General features: G+C 37.9%; 1 protein-coding gene across 21 annotated transcripts in view; it reads right to left on the reverse strand.

The window, feature by feature from the left end:
- Positions 1 to 24073, reverse strand: part of Orp8 (Oxysterol-binding protein-related protein 8) — a 119427-nt gene that overhangs the window by 37353 nt on the left and 58001 nt on the right. For 9 of the 21 annotated variants that reach the window (XM_073959161.1, XM_073959159.1, XM_073959157.1 and 6 more), the window contains one exon: positions 434 to 492. In XM_073959161.1, the coding sequence (XP_073815262.1) occupies positions 434 to 492 (59 nt within the window). Of the gene's footprint in view, positions 1 to 433; positions 723 to 1166; positions 1401 to 6568; positions 7247 to 24073 lie in introns of those variants that run through there. The other 12 variants (XM_073959178.1, XM_073959171.1, XM_073959173.1 and 9 more) reach the window with 10 other exon arrangements.

Genomic DNA, 24073 nt, shown 5'->3' on the forward strand with positions numbered 1-24073 from the left:
AATTGTCATTCTAATAATTTTCTAAGATGTATTAATTCAAAGATTAGAACAAACTTCGATGTGTTGCTGGATTAATAAAACTTAAGAGAATCTTGCATTTACTGTAGCGTAAAGGCGCGAGCACCAATGCTCTATTGTACATTCATGTTCTTTAGTTCACATTTAATTAGTTCATATGCGAGAATATGTAACGGAAACATGAAAGGCAGTCAATAAATCCACTGATTTACTGCTCCGAGGAATGATGTGACGGTTGAGCTAAGTATTTTCATTACAGAAGGTAAAGTATGTAATTATTCCATGTTTTATACATATTCATTGTGGTGTAGGGCCGCCAAACTTTGATCATTTCCTTACTGGTTTTAATATAACTCTCTGATCTTATATTCTAAATAATATTTTATAAAAATATCAAATAAGATGTTGAACTTACCTTATCGGTTTGATTGCCATCATATTTGTCACGACTGTCGGATGTCCAATTGGCAAGGCCTAGAAAGAATTTCATGGTTGGGCTTTGTCAGTAACACAGTTAGAAGGTAGAACTAGCTTCACAAATTAAAATCACAGCAAAGTATTCAAAAGAATAATATCACAGGCAGAAGTTATTCAAAAACATCCTATGGATGTCTACTTTTTGTAGTTATGTACACTTCATGTGCGTATGTGTGTGTGTTTTGTTGTAAAATTTTATTTTTCTTGATTTTTTTCTCTTTACACTACTAGATGAACAAAAAACAAAATTTAAATTAAAAAAATTACAAAAGGCCGGCCAATTAACTAAAAAAAGGTTGTTGAGTGTGAAATAATGTTAAGGTGGTTGGTTGCTTGGTTGTTTGTTATTTGAGATACACCTCATCACCACTCTGATGGTAAAACATTCATTTTATGTTTGTAAATTTCTTTTGAAATATCTTTTGGTTTGGTATAGTCTTTAAAATACGCAAATTATAGTTTTTTGTGTTTGTTTTTTTTTGCAAAATAATATTGGTTGTTTTACACCAACAATACAAACTGACAATATATACACAGTAAACAATTCCCTCTTTCAAGGTTCGCTGATAGTTGTCGACATTTTAAATGTGGGGATTATTTGTTGGGGATTTCTTGGGGGTTTTGCAAATGGTTTTTTGTTCGTTGTTTGTCTTTAGACGATTTGTCATTACCACTGTCGGTCTGTTGTTATGATGGTGCCTGTGGTAGACAATTTTTAGATGAATTTCTCTTTAAAACAATTTTTGTTTACACAATATTTTGAAATAGATTGCATTTCTTATTTTCTTCCTTATTATTTTTTCAGCATTTGCAAATGCATTGCTTCGTTTACAAAATTTTTCAGTTTTTTGTTGTTGTTTATGTTGCATATTATAATATTTCATCATACTTTGCAAAATACACAACTAAAGAAAATCGCGAACATAATACATATGAATAACGCAATTATAGTGATAGTCTCGTAAATAACATCGGGTGATCCAAAATGCCAGCAGTTCAAAGAAGATGATATAAAAGTTTTCAAGCGAAAAGTTGTTGGTTTCAACAATAAAAAACTTGCAAATATCGGTCACAAATGCATAAAACTTGGTTGCAGATTTGCAGTTAGTCGGAAGTTAAAACATCTGGTCACTACTTTTACCCCGGTGGATGAAAGACTAGCTACAATTTGGATAAAAACAAAATGTTTCAACATTAGTCTTATTTGCGTCCATGCCCTAAACCGAAGACAAGGACGAGCATACCAAAGATATATTTTACGAACGCTTAGTAAAAAAATTATTCTAGGAGATTTGAATGCTAACAAGTGAAAACAGCCGAACTTTTTATACCCTCCACCATAAATTGTATTGGAACCAGATTTCAGGCATTTCGTTTGGATTATGTGGCTAAAATCTTCAAAATACAAAAAATCTGAGGAACCGTTATATAGGGGCTATGCCCACACATGGACCTAATTTGACAATTTTGTGGTGTAGAAGTTTTGTGACGACTGGGAACCTCAAATATCAAATTATAGATAGTTTGGTCAAAATATTTAGCGACAACCCTCAAAGTACCGAAAATCGGGAGGTTCCGTTATATGGGGCCTATACCAACACATGTATCCACGTTGACAGTTTTTCGGGGTGAAGTTTGGTGACCAATAAAAACCTCAAATGTCAAATTATATATATTTTGATCAAAAAATGTAGCGACAACCCTCAATATATCTAAAATCGGGAGGTAACGTTATATTGCGATATACGAAAACATGGACTTTGACAATTTTTGGTGTAATAGTTTTGTGACCACTATGTACCTTTAATGTCAAATTATAGATAGTTTGGTCAAAAATTTAACTGAAATTCTCAAAAAACCTAAAAACATGGACCCACATTGACGATTTTTGTTGGAGATGTTTTGTGACCAATGGGAACTTCAATTGTGAAATTACAAGTAGTTCGGGCAAAAAAGTAGCCAAAATTCTCAAAATACCTAAAATCAGAAGGTACCATTAGATGGCGGCTATACCAAAACATGGACCACAATTGTTGGTATTATAGCTAATTCGTACTGAAAATTTAGCTAAAAACGTCAAAATACCTGAAATTGGACGTAACCATTATATGGGGCTATAGCCCCATACTTAGAAAGGTCAAACTTAGAAAGGTCAAACTTAGAAAGGTCAAATTGCAGCTAGTTCAGACAAAAAATGCAGCTAAACTCCTCAAAATACCTAAAATCTGGAAATACCGTTATATAGAGGCTATACAAAAAAGTGGGCCGATATAAGCCATTTTCGAACTTGACCTCCCCATGGAAAAAAATACTGTCGAAGACAAGAACGACCAGATCAAACAATGCCACGGCGGCGATATTTTTCCGGATATTACCGCATTTTACCGGTAATTGACCCGGAACCACAAAACACCCGTGTTCCGGTCAACGGCTGCCACCTTAGTATACACATGTTTGTATTTGTATCGTTTTTCTGTGTTTGGAGCAGCATATCCCGGATTCTTTTGGCCATGCCTAGAAGGATGAATATCCAGGTCCAATTTAAATGTGCTCAGGTTGTCTCATCCGCATCCATCGCACTCAAACTTTGGTGAGATGCAATAGATGCCGGGAGTGGATGCATCTCAGGGGTTGTTCTGGACTCGTTCATACGAGGGACTATGTTGCTGCATGCTGCGGGAGCACAGCCCCTGTGAGTCATCGTAAGTCCCCCAACTGCAGCAGAACCTAACACCAGCCGTTGTTGTTCCAATCCCTGAAAAAACATCATTTTTGCAAATTAATTGCAATGGACCCCGAGAGAAGATCGAGCAAATAGTGGATTCCATGAGTCGGCGGTACAGGAAACCAAGCTCAACAGCAACTGCAGCTTACAGCGTTGTGATGGTTACAACGTACTGAGCAAGGATCGCACCCGGAGTGGAGGTGGAGGATTAGCTTTCCTATTGCACCGGTCTGTTCAATACAGACCTATCTCGGTTGAGACTGGCTCTAATAACCCGTACATGGAATGTATGGGGGTAACAGTCAGGTGTAGAACTGCCTAGGTAGAGTTGCTGAACGTGTACATCCCGCCGATAAATAGCTGTACTCCATGTTATAGGCCCAACATAAACTCGCTTTTGATAGGTCATAACTGTCTGGTCTTGGGGACTTTAATGTTCATCACGAGTTGTGGCATTCGGTCTTCGGAAACGACCACCCCTCTGGTGATTGTGCAGATTGATCGCTCTACGTTTTGCACGGCCAAAAAGGACGCCCCTATTAGAATTAGCGGAGAGTGTCACAGATCGCCATATATAACCATCGTATCACCTGGTCTGCCAAAATGATGCCACCTTCGAACCTGTCGTTTGTCTTGAGTAAAATCATCTCCCCATAATTGTCTTCATCACCAGACCACCCGATTTCCACACTTCTGAACGCCGCACTTTCTTCAATCACGATAAAGCTAGTTGGCCCAGTTTCATAGAGTTCACTAAGCACCATTTCAGAAATCTGCCCAACCTTTCTGATGGTCAAGTAGCAGAAAGGCCGATCCGAGACATCATAACTGCTGCAGCCGCTCGTCATATACCTGCTGGTCGAATACCCGAAGTGAGACCAAATTTCCCAGCAGAGGTGACCGGACTAGCAAATGAGCGTGATGAGCTTGGTCGTGCCAACCACAGTGAACCCAGAGACAGAGAAATGGTACAGTTACAAGTGGGTCAGCGAGCATAAGCGAAACAAGTGGTTAAGTCATGTGAAGAGTTGCAACATTGTGGCAACGGTTAAATCACTATCGAACCCTGGAAAGAAGGAAGATAGGACCTCAGTCAAGTTTGGTGACGTTACTGACTGACTGATCCGAAGATGTGAGCAAGTTATTTTAATCGACAGTTTGTCGAGCACTCCGGAAGTGACACCATTACAACTTACCATGGATGATGTTACGAATATTATCAGGATCGTTAAATCATCCCAAAGCGTTGGGCCCTGATAGAATCCCCATGGTAATGCTGAAACAGCTGGGTGTGCCAGGAGTTGGGTATCTCACTAAAGTTCTCAACTTGTCGCTAGCCATCTACGTCATTCCCTAAGTCTTGAAAATCGGCTGGGTGGTCCCGTTACTGAGGTTCCGTAAGCAGTACATACCGCGTTGGGATCGTAGCGTATGCGGATGTCAAGCGTTGGGCCCTGATAGAATCACCATGGTAATGCTGAAACAGCTGGGTGTGCCGGGAGTAAGGTATCTCACTAAAGTTCCCAACCTGTCGCTAGCCACTTATGTCATTCCCGAAGTCTTGAAAATCGACTGAGTGGTCCCGTTACTGAGGTTCCGTAAGCAGTACATACCGCATTGGGATCGTAGCGTATGCGGATGTCAAGCGTTGGGCCCTGATGAAATCCCCATGGTAATGCTGAAACAGCTGGATGTGCCGGGAGTTGAGTATCTCACTAAAGTTCTCAACCTGTCGCTAGCCATCTACGTCATTCCCTAAGTCTTGTAAATCGGCTGGGTGATCCCGTTACTGAGGTTCCGTAAGCAGTACATACCGCATTGGGATAGTAGCGTATGTGGATGTCATTTGCAAAAGGCTCAACTCCATTTTACTGATTATACCTTCTTTTTCCACGCCAGGAATATGTGAATATACCCGACTAAATCTAGGGCCACTCTTTTCAACGCATGGACGGCAGAGGTAAGAACAAAGTTGAATGTCATGGTCGATTGTTGCAGAATTTCGACCACAAACTACACCAAAATTCTTGCGGTCACATTCGACAGCAAATTCATGTCGTCCGCGCTGAGATGTAGAAACAAGGTCCTTAAGTACCTAGCCTGCAATACTTGGGGTGAAAATAAAGAAACCTTGTTGACCATGTATAACGCCATAGGTAGGTCTGTGGTAAGCTATGCAGCGCCAGTATGTTCCACGAATATAAGTGCAACGCGATGAAAAACCTCTCAGAATGCCAACCTGAGAACTACAACAGGGTGCCTCCTCATGTTTTCTTCATTCCTTCTTCTTCAGTGGACCATCTACATGAGGATACAAACTCAACACAATAACATGCTTTCGTGGCAGTACTTGATCGGGTGTTACCGTGAGAGCCATCCTAATCACCATATGGTGGATAGGACCGGATAGGTCCAACATTACAAGAGAAAACCCCTAGATCAACAGTAATATCAAGCAGGTTTAAATAGCATTCACACGGATGCAGTCGCAGATGCCATAAACAACTATCGTGTGAATGCGGTCCTCGGAAAAAATCCGCCATCAATCGTAGCTTAGGAGCGTCCGAATTCCCATAGGTCAAAAAATTTGCCCAGCATGCGACACAGGCCCGCACGACGCACTGCACCTTTTCAACTGCCATGCCAAACCTACTCAACTAACTCTAGTAGATCTGTGGTTACATCTCATCAAAGCAGCTATATTCATAGAACTGGAGATAGACCCAGAGCAAGATTAAGCAGAAGGATGAATATACAGAGTCTATGTCGGAAAATATTTCCGGGTAACATCGTCACAGAATTTCACCAATTTTGCTTAAGTGCAGTTTAAGGGCTGTTCGAGAATCTTTTGTATTTTTTTGCAGAAAGTTGTGGTCCTGTTTAAAGTTATAAAATGTTTCCCGTGGGCAAGTTCATGTTTTCCGACATATTAGTCCGAAAGCTCCTAATGGACACGGTAAATATGGAAAGGAGTTGTTGTTGTAGCAGCACAGGTTTGATGCTGACACTTTTTTATTTGTTTATCCTTATCCTCCTTCATTCCCTACTGTAGTCATTGCTGATTTGTTTTTCAAATCCATTTACATATTTTTTAAATTATCTTCTTCCGCGGAATATTAGTTACCGCGATTCAGAAATGTTTCGACAACTATTTGGGTGTATCTCATTTTTGCACTTTATGGACAATTTTAAGCGAAATCCAGCCAATATGACAGATATGGGCAAAATCGAATGACTCAGAGTTGGGGAGGTTTTTAATTAATATTATTTTTTGTGGCCAACCAAATCTAATTTCTATTTTGAACCACCAGTCTAACATTACTAATTTATCATCGCAGTTTCACTCACTGTAGTTGTGCCTTCGATTTTTATTTCGTTTTGCACAAACAAATTTATTATTATTTTTTCACAAACATTTTTTTGGCATATATCAATTTATCATGTTGTTGAATTTTAGTATTAGATGTTTTTGTTGTTATTATTATGGCAGTGCATGTCATGCATGTTTTATCACAAAAGAAAAATAATTTTTGTTTTTTTGTCGATTTTTTTTAATTTTCAATTTGCAAATCAATTAAAACGCATTATGAATATTTTATTTGATCGTTAATAAATTGTAAGATTTGTCGGTATTATCGTTGTCATCGAAATTTACGCGTTAAATATCTAAACCATTTGATCGCGATATGCGTGCAAGAAACGCCGTCGAGATCACAATGCGAATACGTTTGATATGTGTTATTTGCGACGTGAACACTAATAAACTGATTGAGATATTTGAAATATCCAATTTGAACAAAAACGCTGTAGTCACACACAATGCAAAGAGTTTTGACAAACGACGTCGCGAAAAAAATACCAAACAAAAACAACATTAATGGGACAACACAAGAAAAGAAATACCCATCTGAGAAAACTACAATGGCTCTACTAGTGCCGATCACTCTATGCCAGTACAATTGCCACACAAATTAGGCAGACGTTAGAGAGACCGATCGACCCGACAGACTAAAGAAAATATCACTGCACTGATTTTGATTTTAGTCGCTTCTACACGATCGCTTGTTGTCGTTTTTTTCTGCCGTGTCGTGACGTTTGCAATAGTCACACTTATGGCCCACAACCACCTTACCGCAACCCAAATATACAACAACAACTTAGTATATAGAGAAGAGATAGACTGCGAAACAAAAAAAACGCTTGTATATGACGTATTAATTGGACCTGAGCTTTGTTATTCGCAGGTAAACACTAGCAACAACAACATCATGCCAGTCGAGTCCCAACAGCGAATATGTTGCTGTCAATGATGATGACAAAGTGTAATATTTATTAATTAAAATCAAAACAAACACTTTAAATATTTTTATTAGCGTAGAAGAGAAAAACTAGTGTCAAATGCATATTATCATTTTTCGGGCCGCACTAGTGTATATACATACTTTACGCATAGGTGTATTGTGTTCGTTGCGGTCTAATATACACTTGGCACTAGTTTTTCTCTTCTATGCTAATAAAAATGTTAGGGGGTAGGCGTTAAATATACACCATTTTCATATTTTTTATACCCTCAGCATTTATGCTAATGCTAAGTTTACATTTACGAAATCCACTCGATTTCAACAGTCAATTCCATAGCTCAAATGTCAAATGAAATCTCATCTGGATTTCATTTGACGTTTAACCTATGGATTTGACAGTTTAAATCGAGTGGATTTCGTAAATGTAAACCAAGCATAACGAGGGTATATACACTTTCATACGGGCAAAATGTGCCTCATCGAAATAATGGTTTTAGATCCCAAGTATGTTTGGACGAAATCCGTTTCAGACAATTTGGAGTCGATTTAGCAATGTCCGTCCGTCTGTCTGGGTGGCTGGTGCGCACGATAACTCTCGAACGGATGAACCGATTTGGTCCAAAATTTGGCTTTCGTAATATTGTGTCCAAACTTAGTTTAAATTCGAAGATGGGTTATATCGGTCCACTGCTTCCGGTACCTCCCACACAAAAGCTCGAAAATGTTCAGAAAATTTGTGCGCACAATAACTCTTGAAGGAATTAACCGATTTGGTCCATACTTTGCACATCGTGAAATTTCTACCAGACTTAGATGATGTTCCAATATGGACTCAATCGGTTCACTCCTTCGGATACCTCCCACACAAAATTTCGGAAAAGTTTAGTTTAGGACCTGCTCTCGAATCGCTTTGATTTTTTTGTAGCAACTTGTACTCACTGCCCCCCATACGACGGCATAAGTTTCATCAGGGGCAAGTCCATACTTCCTGAGAAAATAGCCGGAAAGGTACAAAACACCCTATGACGCCATGTGTAGTGGTTGGAACGCAAGATAACTCTCGAACGGATATGCCGATTCGGTCCAAAATGTGGCCTTCCTAAGACCTGCTCTCGAATCGCTTAGATTTTTGTTGTAACAACTGCTATTCGTTGCCCCTCATACGACTGTACCAGTTTCATCAGGGGCAAGTCCATACAGCCCGATAGGTGTTAAAAACCCCTATGGCACCATATGTAGTGGCTGGAACGCACGATAACTCTCGAACTGATCAACCGATTTGGTCAAAAATTTGGCTTTCGTCATATTTTGTCATAGTTTCAGTTCGAAGATAAGCAATATCTGTCCACAACTTCCGTTACTTCCCCCGAATATTTAAAAATGTAACTTCAATGATATGCCCGATATCTCTTGAACAAATTTGATCCACATTCGATCTGAGCGTAGATGAAAGTTTCAATTCACATAGGCTGAGGGTATATCTCGGTCGGCAAAGCCGACTGATACTTTTTTACTTGTTTACATAACATTTGAGAATTTTATTTGAAATTTGTTTTTTTTTTTTTTCAACTATAATTTTAAATATTATATATATATATAATTATATATAATTCGAATCATTTCATTTGCAATCCGAAATATATTAATTTCAAATTTGTAGTTTGAAAGTTTTCAATTGTAAATTGAAATATTCCAATTAAATTTCAATTTGAAATTTAAATTTTTTAATCGAAATTTCAATTTTAATATTTGTAATTCGAAGTATTTCAATTTGAATTTCTAAACGTCTGAAAGAGTTGTAGAAATAAAAAATTTTGAATTACGAAATGAACAATTTAATTATCAATTATCATAATTGGGATATTAAATGGAATTACAAATGTAATTATTCGAATTTCAAATCAAAAAGTTAAAATTAAAAATGAAAAAAATCAAAAATCAAACTATACCTTTTTCAGATGTAATTCAAGACATTTTAATTGTAATTCGAAGTATTTCAATTGTAATTCGAAATATTTCAATTGTAATTCGAATTTGTCCATTTGTAATTATAATTTGTCCATTTCTAATTCGAATTGTTTCTTTTGAAATTCGATTTTTTCCATTTGTAATTCGATTTGTACTTCGAATTTTTCCATTTGTAATTATAATTTGTCTATTTCTAATTCGAATTATTTCTCTTAAAATTCGTTTTTTTCCATTTGTAATTCGAAATATTCCATTTAAAATTTGAAACAAAAAATTGCAAACTTTTTGTTTGCATTGGATTTATGTTTGATTTTTCGAATTACAAATAAAATGTTTCGAATTACAAATGGAATGCAACGAATTACAAATACAATCAGTCGCCTTGCCGACAGCTATGTATATACCCTCAGCCTATGACAATGATGTACAATAAAAACCGCAGTGGTTGAGGAGGTACCTGAAGGTATGGAACGACATGGTTCATCTTGGGCGTCATTCTTTCCGATAGTTATCGTGTCGATCAGTTATTTTAGTCGGTTACTGTGGATTGTCCGCGGTAAAATTATATTCTTGTAATCAGGGTCACAAGGAATTCCTTCAAACAATCCTTGGACAGCTCTTAAACTGCACATACATAAGTTATAATTTTAAACTAATGTGGGAGACATACGCGAAGGTGTTATCCAATATAGACCTTCACGGATCTTGATGTACGTTTGAAAGAAATTTTTACAATGTACAGAATTTCGGGAAAATCCGATATGCAAATCCTAAGTTTTCGTGCCCGTCAGCGATTTTTTGGTGCCGGCAGAGTTTTTGTGCCATTATCTCAGGAAGTATGAACTAACATCCCAAAAGAATCTACCCGCCTCCATAAATTTTAAAACCATCCAAGAAATGTCCTTTTAAAAATTTTAACTTTTTTGTGTTTGCCCGAAGACGAGGAACGATATGGTTCACATTCAAACCTCATGTATGGGTGGAAGAAATATTACGATGATAGATTACGAAGTTCGAACCAAATCGGTTACACCCTTCGCGTGTTATCGTACACACCATTATCGTTGGTACCTAATAGAGTGGATTGATATTTTCCATTTTCCAAATTTATCTATGTATGGAGGTACAAAGTTTGGACCAAGTCGGTTGACCGGTTTAAGAGACATCGAGTGGATCTGCCATACATACACACAGGCAGATACAATTTAATTGATTCCACGTTGACTACAATGGATTTCGTCCAAACGCCAAAGCAACCAAACCATTGATGACACCGTATAAAACATCCGACCATCATGAGGTACAGGCGTCAACTAACTCCAGTAGCTTAGCGGTTATAAACAATCGGAGTAGCCGGATTTATCAGGAAAACAAACTTACAATCATATCATATTCTGTTACAAAAATAACATTATTTCGATAAATCCCACGGAGGAATCTTCGACCATGGACCTCAACAATTATATGTTCGCGTATTTTTGTCTCCATGGAACCGGCAATATATCCCGGAATGCCTGTTATTTTGGTGAGTAGCGCGGTAGAGTAAAGTGGGACTGCCGAGGTAGAGTTGCTTAATGTGTATATGCTACCGATGTATAGTTGTGGCCTGCGTTATATGTCCGATAGGCAAGACAACCTACAATCACATCATATTCTGTTTCAAAAAGAATATTATTTCGATAAATCCTACGGCACCGGATTGACTCGGAGGAATCATCGACCATGGACCGTCACCTCAACAATTATATGTTCACGTATTTTTGTCTCCATGGGAGCGGCAATATATCCCGGAATGCCTGTTATTTTGGTAAGAAGCGCGGTAAAGAAGAAGATCAGTAAACGTGGGACTGCCGAGGTAGCGTTGCTTAATGTGTACATGCTACCGATGAATAGTTGTGGCCTGCGTTATTTGCCCGATAGTCAAGCAAATTGATAGCTCCACATTTTGCACGGTGAACGAAGACGCTTTTACGAAGATAAGATGAGACTGCCACAGCTCGCTAGAAATCAGAACTGTGACAACCGGTCTGATAAATGACGTGTCCTGGCTGCCCGTCATTTCCCTTGCCTCAGATCATTGGCTCCGTTAACAGGCCGCTCGTTACATACCGAAATCAGACCAAATTTTCTGAAAGAGGTGATGGGACTAGCAATGCTAAGAGCTAGGAGTTAGGAACTTTACTCTTGAAGTCAAAATTTGTTAGAACACCTGAAGCAAAGCAACATTGCTACAGGATTAAGTCGACGACGGAAATGAAGGAATGATAGAACGGCTGTTACTTTCATCGGTGCAATAGTGACATATCCGAAGATGTCCGCTTGTTTTTTAACCGGCAATTTATAACAGCCCGATGTTGATAGGGCGAAGGGGAGTGTGCTACCACGAATAAGAGCCCTCGCAGATGGGGAGGTACCACCACAAATTATAATAAGCGATGTTGCAAACGAAGCCGCTCCACATCCGATATGTCTGAAGAGTCTTTACCGAAGACGAAACATGCATGTCACATAGTGGTGGGTGTGTGGGTTCGAATCGTCGGCTTTCCTTTATCACTTGCATAATAGATCATAAAGCTCGATTAAAAAAAATTAAAAAATTAATCTTAAAAAATGATCTTCGCCAAAAAAGGCAAAAATTTTCAAATAAATAAAATCAGCTGAGCCAGGCTGGGGTTTGAATCCACGCCCTTGAAAAACGCAGGAAAAAAGTGTTGTCACGGCGCGTTAGCGTTCAGAGCCAAACTCATAACTTTCAAAGGCAGCGCTAAGCGTTTGTCATGAAAGCACAACTAAATGGGAAAATCCTCATTGTTGTTGTAAAATACAAAACAAAAATGCATTTGAAAGAAGAAAAGTTCGAGGACATCGAAGCCGCTCCAGATCCGATATGTCTGAAGAGTCTTTACCGAAGACGAAACATGCATGTCACATAGTGGTGGGTGTGTGGGTTCGAATCGTCGGCTTTCCTTTTTCACTTGCATAATAGATCATAAAGCTCGATTAAAAAAAAATTAAAAAATTAATCTTAAAAAATGATCTTCGCCAAAAAAGGCAAAAATTTTCAAATAAAGTCATCCGAAATCATCCAAAGCGTCGGGAACCCGGAAATAAGTATTTGACGAAAGCCCTCAATCTATCGTTAGCTACCCATGCTGTACCTGAAGCCTGGAAAGTTGGCAGCTTGGTCTATCTCCTCCTGCGGAGATTCTAGAGTCAATAATCCTCTAATCATCCACATGATAAGAAACAGCTTCCCAGTTGTCCAAAATCAGCATTTATTTCTGAAAATGCACAGTACCACAACATCATTACACGCCATGTCCACACATATCAGTCGAGGACTGAACTAGAACATGCCGTGCGACAGATTAGTCATGGTAAATCTTGGCCTATCTAAGGTTATCAATATCGGCAACCATGCCAAGCCTTACTTCGAATCGTGTTAATTCTGGTAATTCCGTGGTAATTCTATTACTACAAATTGTATGACCTAAATAGTGACTCATTTCTATAAAATACCTATACAGATGGTCGACACCATAAACTGGGGTTCTAATTGCTTCGCTTGGTAAATATTTACACACAAAAATAATTACAATGCCGTTCTTTTACATTTTTTCTGGCCTCAAAAACATTCGATATTATACAAAAAAATTACGACCGATTCATTTCCAAGTTCTTTTTTTTCAATTTCTTATCAAATTAAAGATAAGAATTTAAAATATCGTCCACTGGACGACAACAAACATAACGGGTGGATAACAGTATAACAAAAGTTTATATTTAGTTTAGGGGGTCAAATAAGTATATAAAAAACAACCATAAAAAGAATGATAGTCAGCTGTTTGTAATTTGCTTTCTGCGACTACATTTGGTAAAACAAAAATGCGATTAATCATTAATTAATACAAATAAACAATAGTTATATATGTAAGTATGTCAGCAGTATAAACAATGAAAATGATAAATAATGCTCTCGTTATCTAGTTTGTGCATTTTTGTTTATTTTAAACAATAGTTAAGATATTGAGCTTTGGAAAAAGTTTTTTGTTTTTTATTGAAATGGAAATAGTTGTATGGAAGTGGTGAAAGGTATTAACTTTATTCTGAATATGAAAAGAATTTGTGTTGGTTTAAGTTTATTTACACCATGATTATTTACAGCATGTTTTTATCATTAATTGTTGAAGTTTTCAACGCTGTTAATTAATATCAACCTTTAAAATTTGGAAGCAAAAATTAATGTCTTTGACATTTACGAGTATATGGTCTTATCGAGCTAATCTCAAAACTCCCAGTTTACACCGTGAAACTGGTTATTCTTTACGACTATTTCACATTATTTTCTTTTGTAACCTTTTTGTTAATATTTTATATTTTTTGGAAGTGATAAATTATTTTGCAACTAGACAATAAACTGTTACTCCCAACTACGTCTGTAAGTTATGAATTTTACATGTTTTCAAATTCATTAACATTTAACTATGAATAGTTTTATTAAGACATCTAATGGAAATACCTTGAAAGTTATGTGACGTCTAGTCTAGACGCCAACTCGCTTAAGGTTGTAATCAAAACAAACAGTCCATTTAAATATTCCAGTGTACAAAAAAAATTTGTTGTCTTTTTGGCAATTAAACTTCGTTAATATTTTATGTTGCTTGAATAAATTTTACGTTACATAGAAACAAAATTTGAAAGAACTTGAATATAATATTGTATTATTTAGTATGGTCTTGTACAATCGATTTTTACCAAATTTCTAATTAAAACGATAATTGCATAAATATTCAAAAAATTATTATGGCCCATAAACACAAACATCGAATATTCCATTTATAACTAATTGCTGTCATTACAAATTTAATTGTATATAATTTTACATTAATGTGGGGGGAAATATCTAACACAAACATTGGATATTTATTGACCATCATCATTCCCATTTTATGAACAATTGTTCTTAACAAACCACTCTCACAAAGTAATTTATAGCCCCTATACAACGAGGCAATAACGAGACAATTGTAAAACTTGACTCTCGGGGGAGGGAAGATGCTAATAAAATGTTGCAAAAATTCTAATAATACGAAACCAATTTACACACATTGTTTGTGTGAACCATAAAAAGGCGTGAAAATCATTAAAAACAAATGCGAAAATCTATAATGGGCTTCAGGGAATGATTTTCTGCAGCAGGTAGTCAACAAGGAATCCCTAAATTAACCATTGGATTATTTTTAAGTCATTGAAATACCCAAATGTTTCGGGAAATACGTATTATGGTACAACCATATGGTACGGAAAGTCAATGTAGGTGTAGTAAATGTAAACATTAAAAAGACAACAATTTTCTTATTCTGAAACAAATCAAGTGTATTAGATTTAGAGATGGGAAATGGGTAAATACCCAAATGGTAAATACCAATTAAAATGGGTAAATTGGGTACAAATGGGTAAATACCCAGGTTTTTACCCAAATTGTAGGTATAAACTACAGAAACTAAAATCATGAAATTAGAAGCGAAAACGCAGTGTTTCGGCAAATTTTAACTGACTATGAATAAAATTACAGTTTTTGGATACGGGGCAAGTTAAAATATGATCAATTTTGGTCCATATTTTGGTACATCTCTCATATATTGTGACATTATATTTTTGGTAGTTAACAACTTTTAGAGCTGTTTGTTGTAGTTCTTCTTGCAGAAAACCATAAATGCTGGATCGAAGTCCAAACTTTATGACATATCAGGTTGATTAATCCACGATTACAGGGGATAATCTCGAGATGTAAGTCATCCTCGAAAAAGTTATAATTGTTGCATTCTTCGCTAACTGTTTCGCACAAGCAACTCCAACGACCGATTTGACGTATAAGAAGTTTAGTCCGCGTGGTTTTACCGCTTTTCTGGTATTCTTTTTGATTTTCTGTCTGACAGAAAAACAAAATTTTGATTTGAAAATAAAATTTTATTTACCCAAATAAAAACACAAAAAAAGATATTTATTTGGTATTTACCAGGTATTTACCCAAGTTTTGGGTAAATACCGGGTAGAATCCCATCTATAATTAGATTATTGGCTGCTACGTTTTTGTAATACAAATTAAATAAAGTAATTTGGAAAATGTATATGCGAATTATGTGGATATACATATCCAAAAAGAAAACAAGTAAAAATCCACAATAAAATATTCTGAACTAAGAATTAGTTTTCTTCCCTGGACACAATTTTAGGTGGAGATATTTTATGAGCAAGATACCCCAAATGCCAGAAATTCGGGAGGTGTCGTTATATGGGGCTATACTAAAACGTGAACCGATATAGACCATCTTCGTACTAGATCTGCCTATGGACACCGTATGGAGATGATTACCTGTCGAGACCCCTATGGAGGTGATTATTTGGAAAGCTCTAGGAACGCTGAGATGGTGTTAAGGCCGTCAGATATCCCATCCACATCAAAGGTGATAACACAGATGAGATGTTGAGACCAAAAAAGGTAACCTAAACTATCTGAGACGTTTTCGCTGTACTCCTCAGCTGCTTCGCTTCCCAAAAGATTGATGAAGGTGAGACAGCCGACAGGTAGTTTGAAACCATCCATGAAAGAACAATGATGGGTCTATGACATCATCATCGACCACGACCTGTGTTCGTCTGAGGAACAGCAGCATGCAGAAAGGACACGACAGTGTCGCAACCGGCCCATCAATCACTTCCGTATGTCCGGTGGTTTTGTGTTGTTGTTGTAGCAAAGTAAATATGTTTGTTCGTATATTTTATTCATTAATCTGACCTCCTGCACAGAGACCAATTTTCCGAAAAACCTGGCCAAAAATTGAAAAAAACAGTTGTACCAATTTACTCTAAATTGTGTCAAATATTGTTTATAGGAGTCTACTGCGTGTCGTTTTGCAAAAATATATACGTTTATTGTTTAGTAAGTGGGTATGAAAGCAGGTCAAAGTGGCCCTATTTAGAATAATTTTTTTATCAACATATAAGTTATTTATTAAAATATTATAATATCCAAAATAAACGACGGTTTTTAAATATTTTTAGGTGTAACTGTAAAGAAAGATATGTGAAACGAATTTAAAATGTTTATATAATAGGGTGGTGCGATTTGTGTGAGCCCTTAGTGAGCCCTTCGCGTTTCTGATTCCTGGGATTGAACTGAGCAAAAAAGTCCACTGGACCATATATCTACCGTGAAAATCGAGCCTCCCGATTTTGACTTTAAGTTTTTTATTGACGTTTTTTTGGATATTTTGGCATATAACAGCCAAACCATTGAGATTTTTGATCCAACACAAAGACAAAAATTGTAGCCAACACAGTAATTGAAAACTCTCTAATACATCGCAAAAGCATTGGAACGCTCCTTCAGGCAGTTTTGGCCTGAAGAATGTGCAAACTTTTCGGAAAATGTCGATAAATGACATTGTGCTACAAAATTTGACCAGAAAATTATTCAAGCGTTTTGATGCAAAATTATATCGTGTTGGGATCCATGGACAACGACAATGCCTTTAGTTTGTTGGGGTCACTTCGTTTTATTTTTTTATAACGGTAAAAGTAGTGAAAATCTGGGTTTCTTACATTTTCAAATTTAAACGGACATATCTTATTTTTTTCACAACGGATTTCTAGTGATCCTGCTTCCTTTTAAAGGGGTGAATAATATCTTTAGAACACGTTATTATTTGTTTAAATCGGTTAACAAATGGCTAAGTTATAGTGGTTTAAGTCTGAAAACCCCATCAAAAAACTTTAACTGAATTTCTCAATGGTTTGGCTGTTATATGCCAAAATATCCAAAAAACTTCAATAAAAAACTTAAAGTCAAAATCGGGAGGCTCGATTTTCACGGTAGATATATGGTCCAGTGGACTTTTTTGCTCAGTTCAATCCCAGGAATCAGAAACGCGAAGGGCTCATTAAGGTTTTCAAATCGCCCCGGCCTATACTATTATATAATATAATTGGTGTTCGTACTTGTTGATTTTTTATGGGCCAATTTTCACAATAAATGATGAAAATAGTTGTGAGTAAGATCGAGTTGGGCTGTGTACCTTACCATTTCATAAAAAGGGAAGAGTTTTTTACCAATTTCCATCGAAACATTCTGCACATACATATTTGCACTTTTCGTTTTTATGTGATATTTTGTCTTGCAGGTATGTACAAATTTTCTTTCATTCAGAATGTCAGAGTACAGTATAGGGTAACTTTTTGGCGTTTGGGTATAATTTGGAGTTTTGATATATTCTAAGACCTATAGTAAATTTTTATGACGAACAAATTTCTAGAATATTTTGGTCTGATCGGACCACATTTTATAGGAGATTTTAAAGATTTGTGGAAAAGGGGACCAAAAGGACCCCTTTTATGACTCGCACGAGGGTTAATTGTTCTAAGAAAAATATTCCTCACATTCTTGTGAGTAAAGTTGCCAAAGACAATATACACCTAAAGTGCAAGGATTCCAAGTGATCTTAACTCAAATATTTCCAAAACTGTAAAAATGGTGGTTGCAAACTTCCCTATTTTAGTTTCTTGTTTTTTTTTTTGGCAAAATTGATACCGGTATTTTCTTCGTATGTAATGCAAATAGAGATTTAATTTCTTTGGTGACTTATAGTGTAATTTAACGGAGAACATTTTTGTCTTTGACGCTGTTCTTCTAAAATGATGCTTTGTATGACAATTTTGCCAAAACCCACATGGAAAACGACCTTAACCCTAAAATGTGTTTATAATTTTGCATATTTCTGGAGTTTAGTAAGATATAGAGTTTTGGTGTATTCTAGGACCTATAGTAAAAAATTATGGCGAACAAATTTGTAGAATATTTTAATATGATACGATCACATTTTATAGGAGAAGGAGCCAAAAAGACCCCTTTAATGACCGTCTAAGGGTTAAAAAGTGCGAAAGAACCTGTATAAATCCATTTATTTTTGGAGTTTTGGCCAGGTTTTTGGAAAATTGGCCTCTGTGCTCTGTATTCAGATTAAAAAATCTGCAACATGGACTGGCTGCTTCGATAAGGAATCAAGGGGTAGGTAAGTGGGGTTAGCTGGGCATTTCCGTATCATGGGATGGTCTCCGAGGACTGCATTCCAACTCTACCTTTGTACCGCCCGCACAACTGCTATTCAAGACCGCCTGATAGTCTCGTTGATCTAGAGGTTCTCGCTTATGCATTTGGAGCTCTCGCTGCATATCATGAAGATTTCTATCTGTCAGGGTGGGTGAAGTGGCAGGGATGCTCACGGCGATAACACTCAAGCCGACCCTGAATCGACAACATCTTGTTGTGTTAATTTACCGGTAAAATCTTCGTCTCCTCATGAAAATGGTCCACTACTGTCATGAGGAGGCACCATGTTGCAGTCGTCAAGGCGTCATAATGGCAGTTGTGTGAATATTCTTCCTCTGGGTAGAGCTAAAATATGCATACCACCCTGGCGCTACATAGCTTACCACAGACCGGCCTAATACTGCCAGCCAGCGTCTTTAAAACTTTGTTCCTACTTCTGATCTTGTCGCAAATCGTTGTTGCTTGACCGGACAACTTAAACATACAGTGGAACATTGCACCCAATATCTTGGGGTAGTTAGTGGTCGGAATCAGGGCACCATCAATCAATTTGTTGCGGGGGTGTCTAATTTCAGCCGTCCATTGTAGCGGCGTATATTTTCACATTCCTCAGATGAAAGAACTGCACTAAGTCAGCTATCACATATGTCATAGACAGTTCTCCGCCTTGGGTAACTCCCTGTTTCACTGTAGGGTCTTAGACTTCTTATTTCTGAATTCTACAAACGACTGGCGTCCACACAAATAGTTGATTATCCAACGTTTCAAACACGGCTGGAGGGAAATCTTCTCTATATCCTGGAACAGCTTGGCATGGCTGACGGTATTGAAAGCCTTGGATAGGTCAAGAGCCACCATAACCGTTCGGTGCCACGGCCTGCTCCTCGAGTGATATATATGTGTGAATATGGCTTGTAATGCTGTTGTGGTGCTGTGCACTTTTCGGAACCCATGCAGAATTTGTGCAACTGGGAAACTTCACATCATAACGGAGAAGGATCGTGCCTCTAGAATCTTTGCTTCCTGCATGATTTCCCTTTGCTGGCATCCTTGCCTGGCTTTAACAGCGGGACCACCCTGCCGAGAGATAATCCAGTTGTTTAAACATTACCATTGAGATTCCGAGTGGGCCTAACACTTTGGATGAGTTCGCGTTTCGGATGACGTCTGCAAGATCGTTCATAGTAAATTGTGGTGATTGGGAGGGCTCCTATTGCGTTATAAGAGGTTAAAAAGGTTTCTTTGTTAGCACCCCTAGTGCAGCCGGCCAGCGTCTTGAGAACCTTGTTCCTACTTCTGATCTTGTCGCAAATAGTTGTGGCTTGTGTGGACGACTTAAACATACTGTGGAACGTTACACCCAATATCTTGGTGTGATCTATAAAATGCGGCATAAAATAACTCGCGCACCTCTTCGGAGCTGCAAATGTTACGCCGTTGAAAGTAACTATCATCCTTCTTTTCCATATTCGGGCTAGCTCTTTGGCCTTCAGTGTTGGTACGACGAAGTTCATCAGCTTATTTGCTAGTCCCGTCGCCTCTGTTGATGTTCCAGAAAATTCTCTCAGCCACCCGAGGATCTGAGGAAATGAGCAGCTTTCTGAAATGGTGATTGGTAAATTCACTGAACACTTGCCAATCACCTTTTTATTGTTCAAAAAAGTACGGTGGTCAGAGGTTATAAAGTCGGACACGATGATCGGAAGATGGTTTGAGACATATAGCGGGTTGCTAGGATAGGTCGTTTATCAGACTGGGCTCCACAATGGTTATCTCTGCCAAGTTGGAGCAATATACCCTTATCGTCGTAGGAACGTTCTCATTCGCCGTGCAAAATGTGAAGTTTTAAATTTGCTTGGTCAGCGCTGTACCCCTACGGTCAATGCCTAGGACGGAATGCCAAAGCTTATGACACCTTCCAAAAGCGAAGTAATGTCGGGCATATAATGCAAGGTGCAGCTATTCATCAGAGGTATGAACATATTCAAGTACAAAGGAGTTAGGTCTGTACTGGACACACTGGTATATAAGGAAGTCAAGTCCATCTCCTCCGCTTCTAGTACAATCTTTTTGCAAACACCGCAACGTATCAAGTTGCAGGTGGCGGTGAGCTTTGTTTCCTGTTGTTGTTGTTCCGACTCATAAAGTCTACGATTAGGCTGACTTTGTTATGGATACCGTTGCAACGGAATTGCAGGAATGATGCATTTTCGGGGAGCTGAACAACAACATGTTGTGTTAGATGATGCGTTTGTCGTTGTTGGGGAGACTGCGGGGGTGTCGTATTCCAACAACGATTGTGATTCCGATGACGAAGTTGGAGACTCGCTGGGAGCAGCCAAATGTTGGCTTGGCTGTCAACATTAGGAGTGGTCCTTCCTGTTGTTGTTTTTTTAATGGTAAGGTATTTTTTAAGTTTGGTTTAATAACCCGACACCTTGTCTCCATTTAAAGATTTTATATGTTAAATCTTTTGAGGAAAAAAACAATTGTATTCGTGTAGTCAGTGTTGCCCCTGCCCATAGGTCAAAGTCACCAAGTTTTTCGCCCAGAATCCTACAAAATCTACATCTTAAAAGTTACTTTTTTGGATTAGTAATCGATTGACGGATTAGATTTTTTCTATCGAAGACTGAGGATAATTTTCTGCGATGTAGTCTATTCATACTTTTCGAATCGTTTTCTTTAAAACTGACCAAAGAGTAAAACCTTTACAAAGTATTTAAATTAAATTCTCCACGATTTAATTCTAACACCTTGATTTTGTTGACTTATGGACCCGCTGTAATGTGTGCCATTTGTCAAAACTTTTTTCATTGCAAACATGCAAATCATAAAATTAACGTATAAACTAACACTGGCAAAAACAACAACAACAATATCAGCAGCAAGAGTAAAAGCAAATAAAATAATACATGTGCGTCATTGTTTTCTTATGGGAATAATTTGCATAGAATTGCTCTAAAGAAAACGCGACAACTATTTGAAGAAGAAAAAAAAAACAATAAAACAACAAGCCAGACTATAAAAATAAAAGTGAATTATAATCGGTTTAGCTGGCCAGCAGGCCGCAGTATTTCATCTCGGCAATTGTTTCACTTTCTGTTTGCATTTTTGTTTTGTTTTCATAAGTTTGACACTTAAACAGCAACAACAACGACTGTCTAAACGAATACAAACAATAATAAACTATAAATATAAATATTTGTATTGGTCATTGCTTTGTGGACTAAAGGTTAGATTGGGGTTAGTTGTTGTGTCCAAGTTGTTGTTTTTCTTATTTTCTGCAATTATATACGTTGGATTTGTATTTGTGGGGGTTCAAAGTCTTAGCTAAGATTTGTTTGGAAGTCTATAATTATTTTTTCAAGACATGCGACTATGCGTTTTAGGTTTGTTTATTTCTTTTGGAACTAATGTTTACAAGCAATCGAAGACGAATAGGTTAAATAAGCAACTGCGGGTAATTAAGCGGGCCTGGGGGTAGTTTCGGAGAATGTCTGACTTCTTATGAAACTTGGGTTCAATGGAAACTTTTTAAGGACCATGTTCTGCGAATTTTCACACTGGAGGATAGACTTGTAAAATACAATAGTTATATTATCGCCTTGACTGATAAGTCCTTGGTCACACTAGCGAGTTTCTTGAAACGAATAATAGGAAGAGGCAACATCGCAAACACCGAAAACCATATACACCGGTTTCACTACCTCATACCCCTCGCTTATAAACTCGAAGTCGCCACGTTGAAGCAGCTCTACTGTGACCTTCGACTAAGTGATGGGCATAAGCAACACAAAAACCCAATGGGATTATCCAGGGAGCCACCGTGATAAAATGGTAAGCACGTTCGCCTTTCACTCAGAAGGTCTGCGGTTCAATACCCGATCAGAACATCAACATTTTCGATGGTAGTGTCGTAAGACACACCGTTCGGACTCGGCGATAAAATGTAGGACCCACATCATTGAGCCAATATGAATTGGCACTCATTGATATAAAAAAAGTATTCCTTGTCCCTTCGGGGATGTTCTGGGAACATATGTATGTATGTAAAAGTTATTCAGCTACTGATCTCCTCCTTAATGCCGGGATGTTAAGCGACCATGTGTCAACCGGCGTTTTTCAAGGTTTGCAGTAACAGCCTTAGTTGCCAAGTCCCTGCCGTGATATGGATGCTATACCACAGTTTACCTCAGTCCCTCCACAAAATCAATATAAGGATATACGATTTTTTACCAAACACAAAAAATGGAAAATAAAACATCTTCTGATGCAGGTGTAGATGCCATGGTACCCAGAGTCTTCACTTCCACAAGTACTTGTACATCAACCTCACTATAAATGGCTATTACAAATATGGACACTGACAGCGGTTCTCCTCTCACTACAGCCTCCAGTAGCTCAACTTGCTGTGTGACCTAAAAAAAGGACAGTAGTTATCCCGGAATGACACAAATGACAGCATAAACAGGCAGAGGGCGAAGAACGAATGACATTTGGGAAAATTTGCCATGGGCGGAAGAACAGGAAGTTGTGGACACAGCGATGATCTATGTTTACACCTCCAGCCAAGATACTACCTGTTCCTTTGGACATGCCTTGTTAGCGTCGGAAAACGCCAACAAACCATTACTTCTTAGTCAGAAAGCATTGGAGGAGGAAATATGTAATGGTAAGCACGTTCGCCTTTTACTCAGAAGGTCTACGGTTCAATCAACGACCAGAACATCAACATTTTCGGCGGTGGCAAATCCCCTCAATAGTATTCCAGTCATGTACAACTTCTCTAAAAGAGGTGTAATAAGACACACCGTTCGGACTCGGTGATAAAAAGTAGGTCCCATATCATTTATCCCATATGAATGTGCATGCTCTCATTAATGTTGCAACTCTTCAACTGATTTAGCCACTTGTTGAGCTTATGCTCAGCGACCAACTTGTTAACTGAGTCCAGTGTCAGTCATCACGCTCATTTTCTAATCCCTGGGAAATTTGGTCTCACTTCGGGTATTTGACCAGCAGATTTATAACGAACATCAGAAAGATTGACCAGAAGCAGTGATTGGTGAACTCTCTGAAACTAAGCTAATTAGCTTTACTATGATTAATGAAAGTGCGGGGTTAGGGTTGATGAAATCGGATGGTTTTCTGAGAGAGACAACAGTGGGGCAATGGACTGACCCAAGAGAAACCACGGGTTGCTAGGTCATATGTCAGATCAGATGGCACAATATCTAGTAAACTGTGATACTCTCCACTAATTCTGGTAGGGATGTCCTCATTGACCGTGCAAGACGTAGAGCTAGCAATTTGCTCACCTAGCACCATACCCCTCTGGTCATTGCCGAGGACCGAATGACACAAGATCTGGCGGTTACGACTTTCTAAAAGTGGGCTAATATTGTGTCTATAAACTGGACTAAAACCATTTATCGGTGGGATGTATGCGCACAGCAACTCTACCTCGGCAGT

The sequence above is a fragment of the Musca autumnalis genome, unplaced genomic scaffold (genome assembly GCF_047663935.1).
Source record: "Musca autumnalis isolate F117 unplaced genomic scaffold, ASM4766393v1 scaffold_1, whole genome shotgun sequence".
Taxonomy (NCBI): domain Eukaryota; kingdom Metazoa; phylum Arthropoda; class Insecta; order Diptera; family Muscidae; genus Musca; species Musca autumnalis.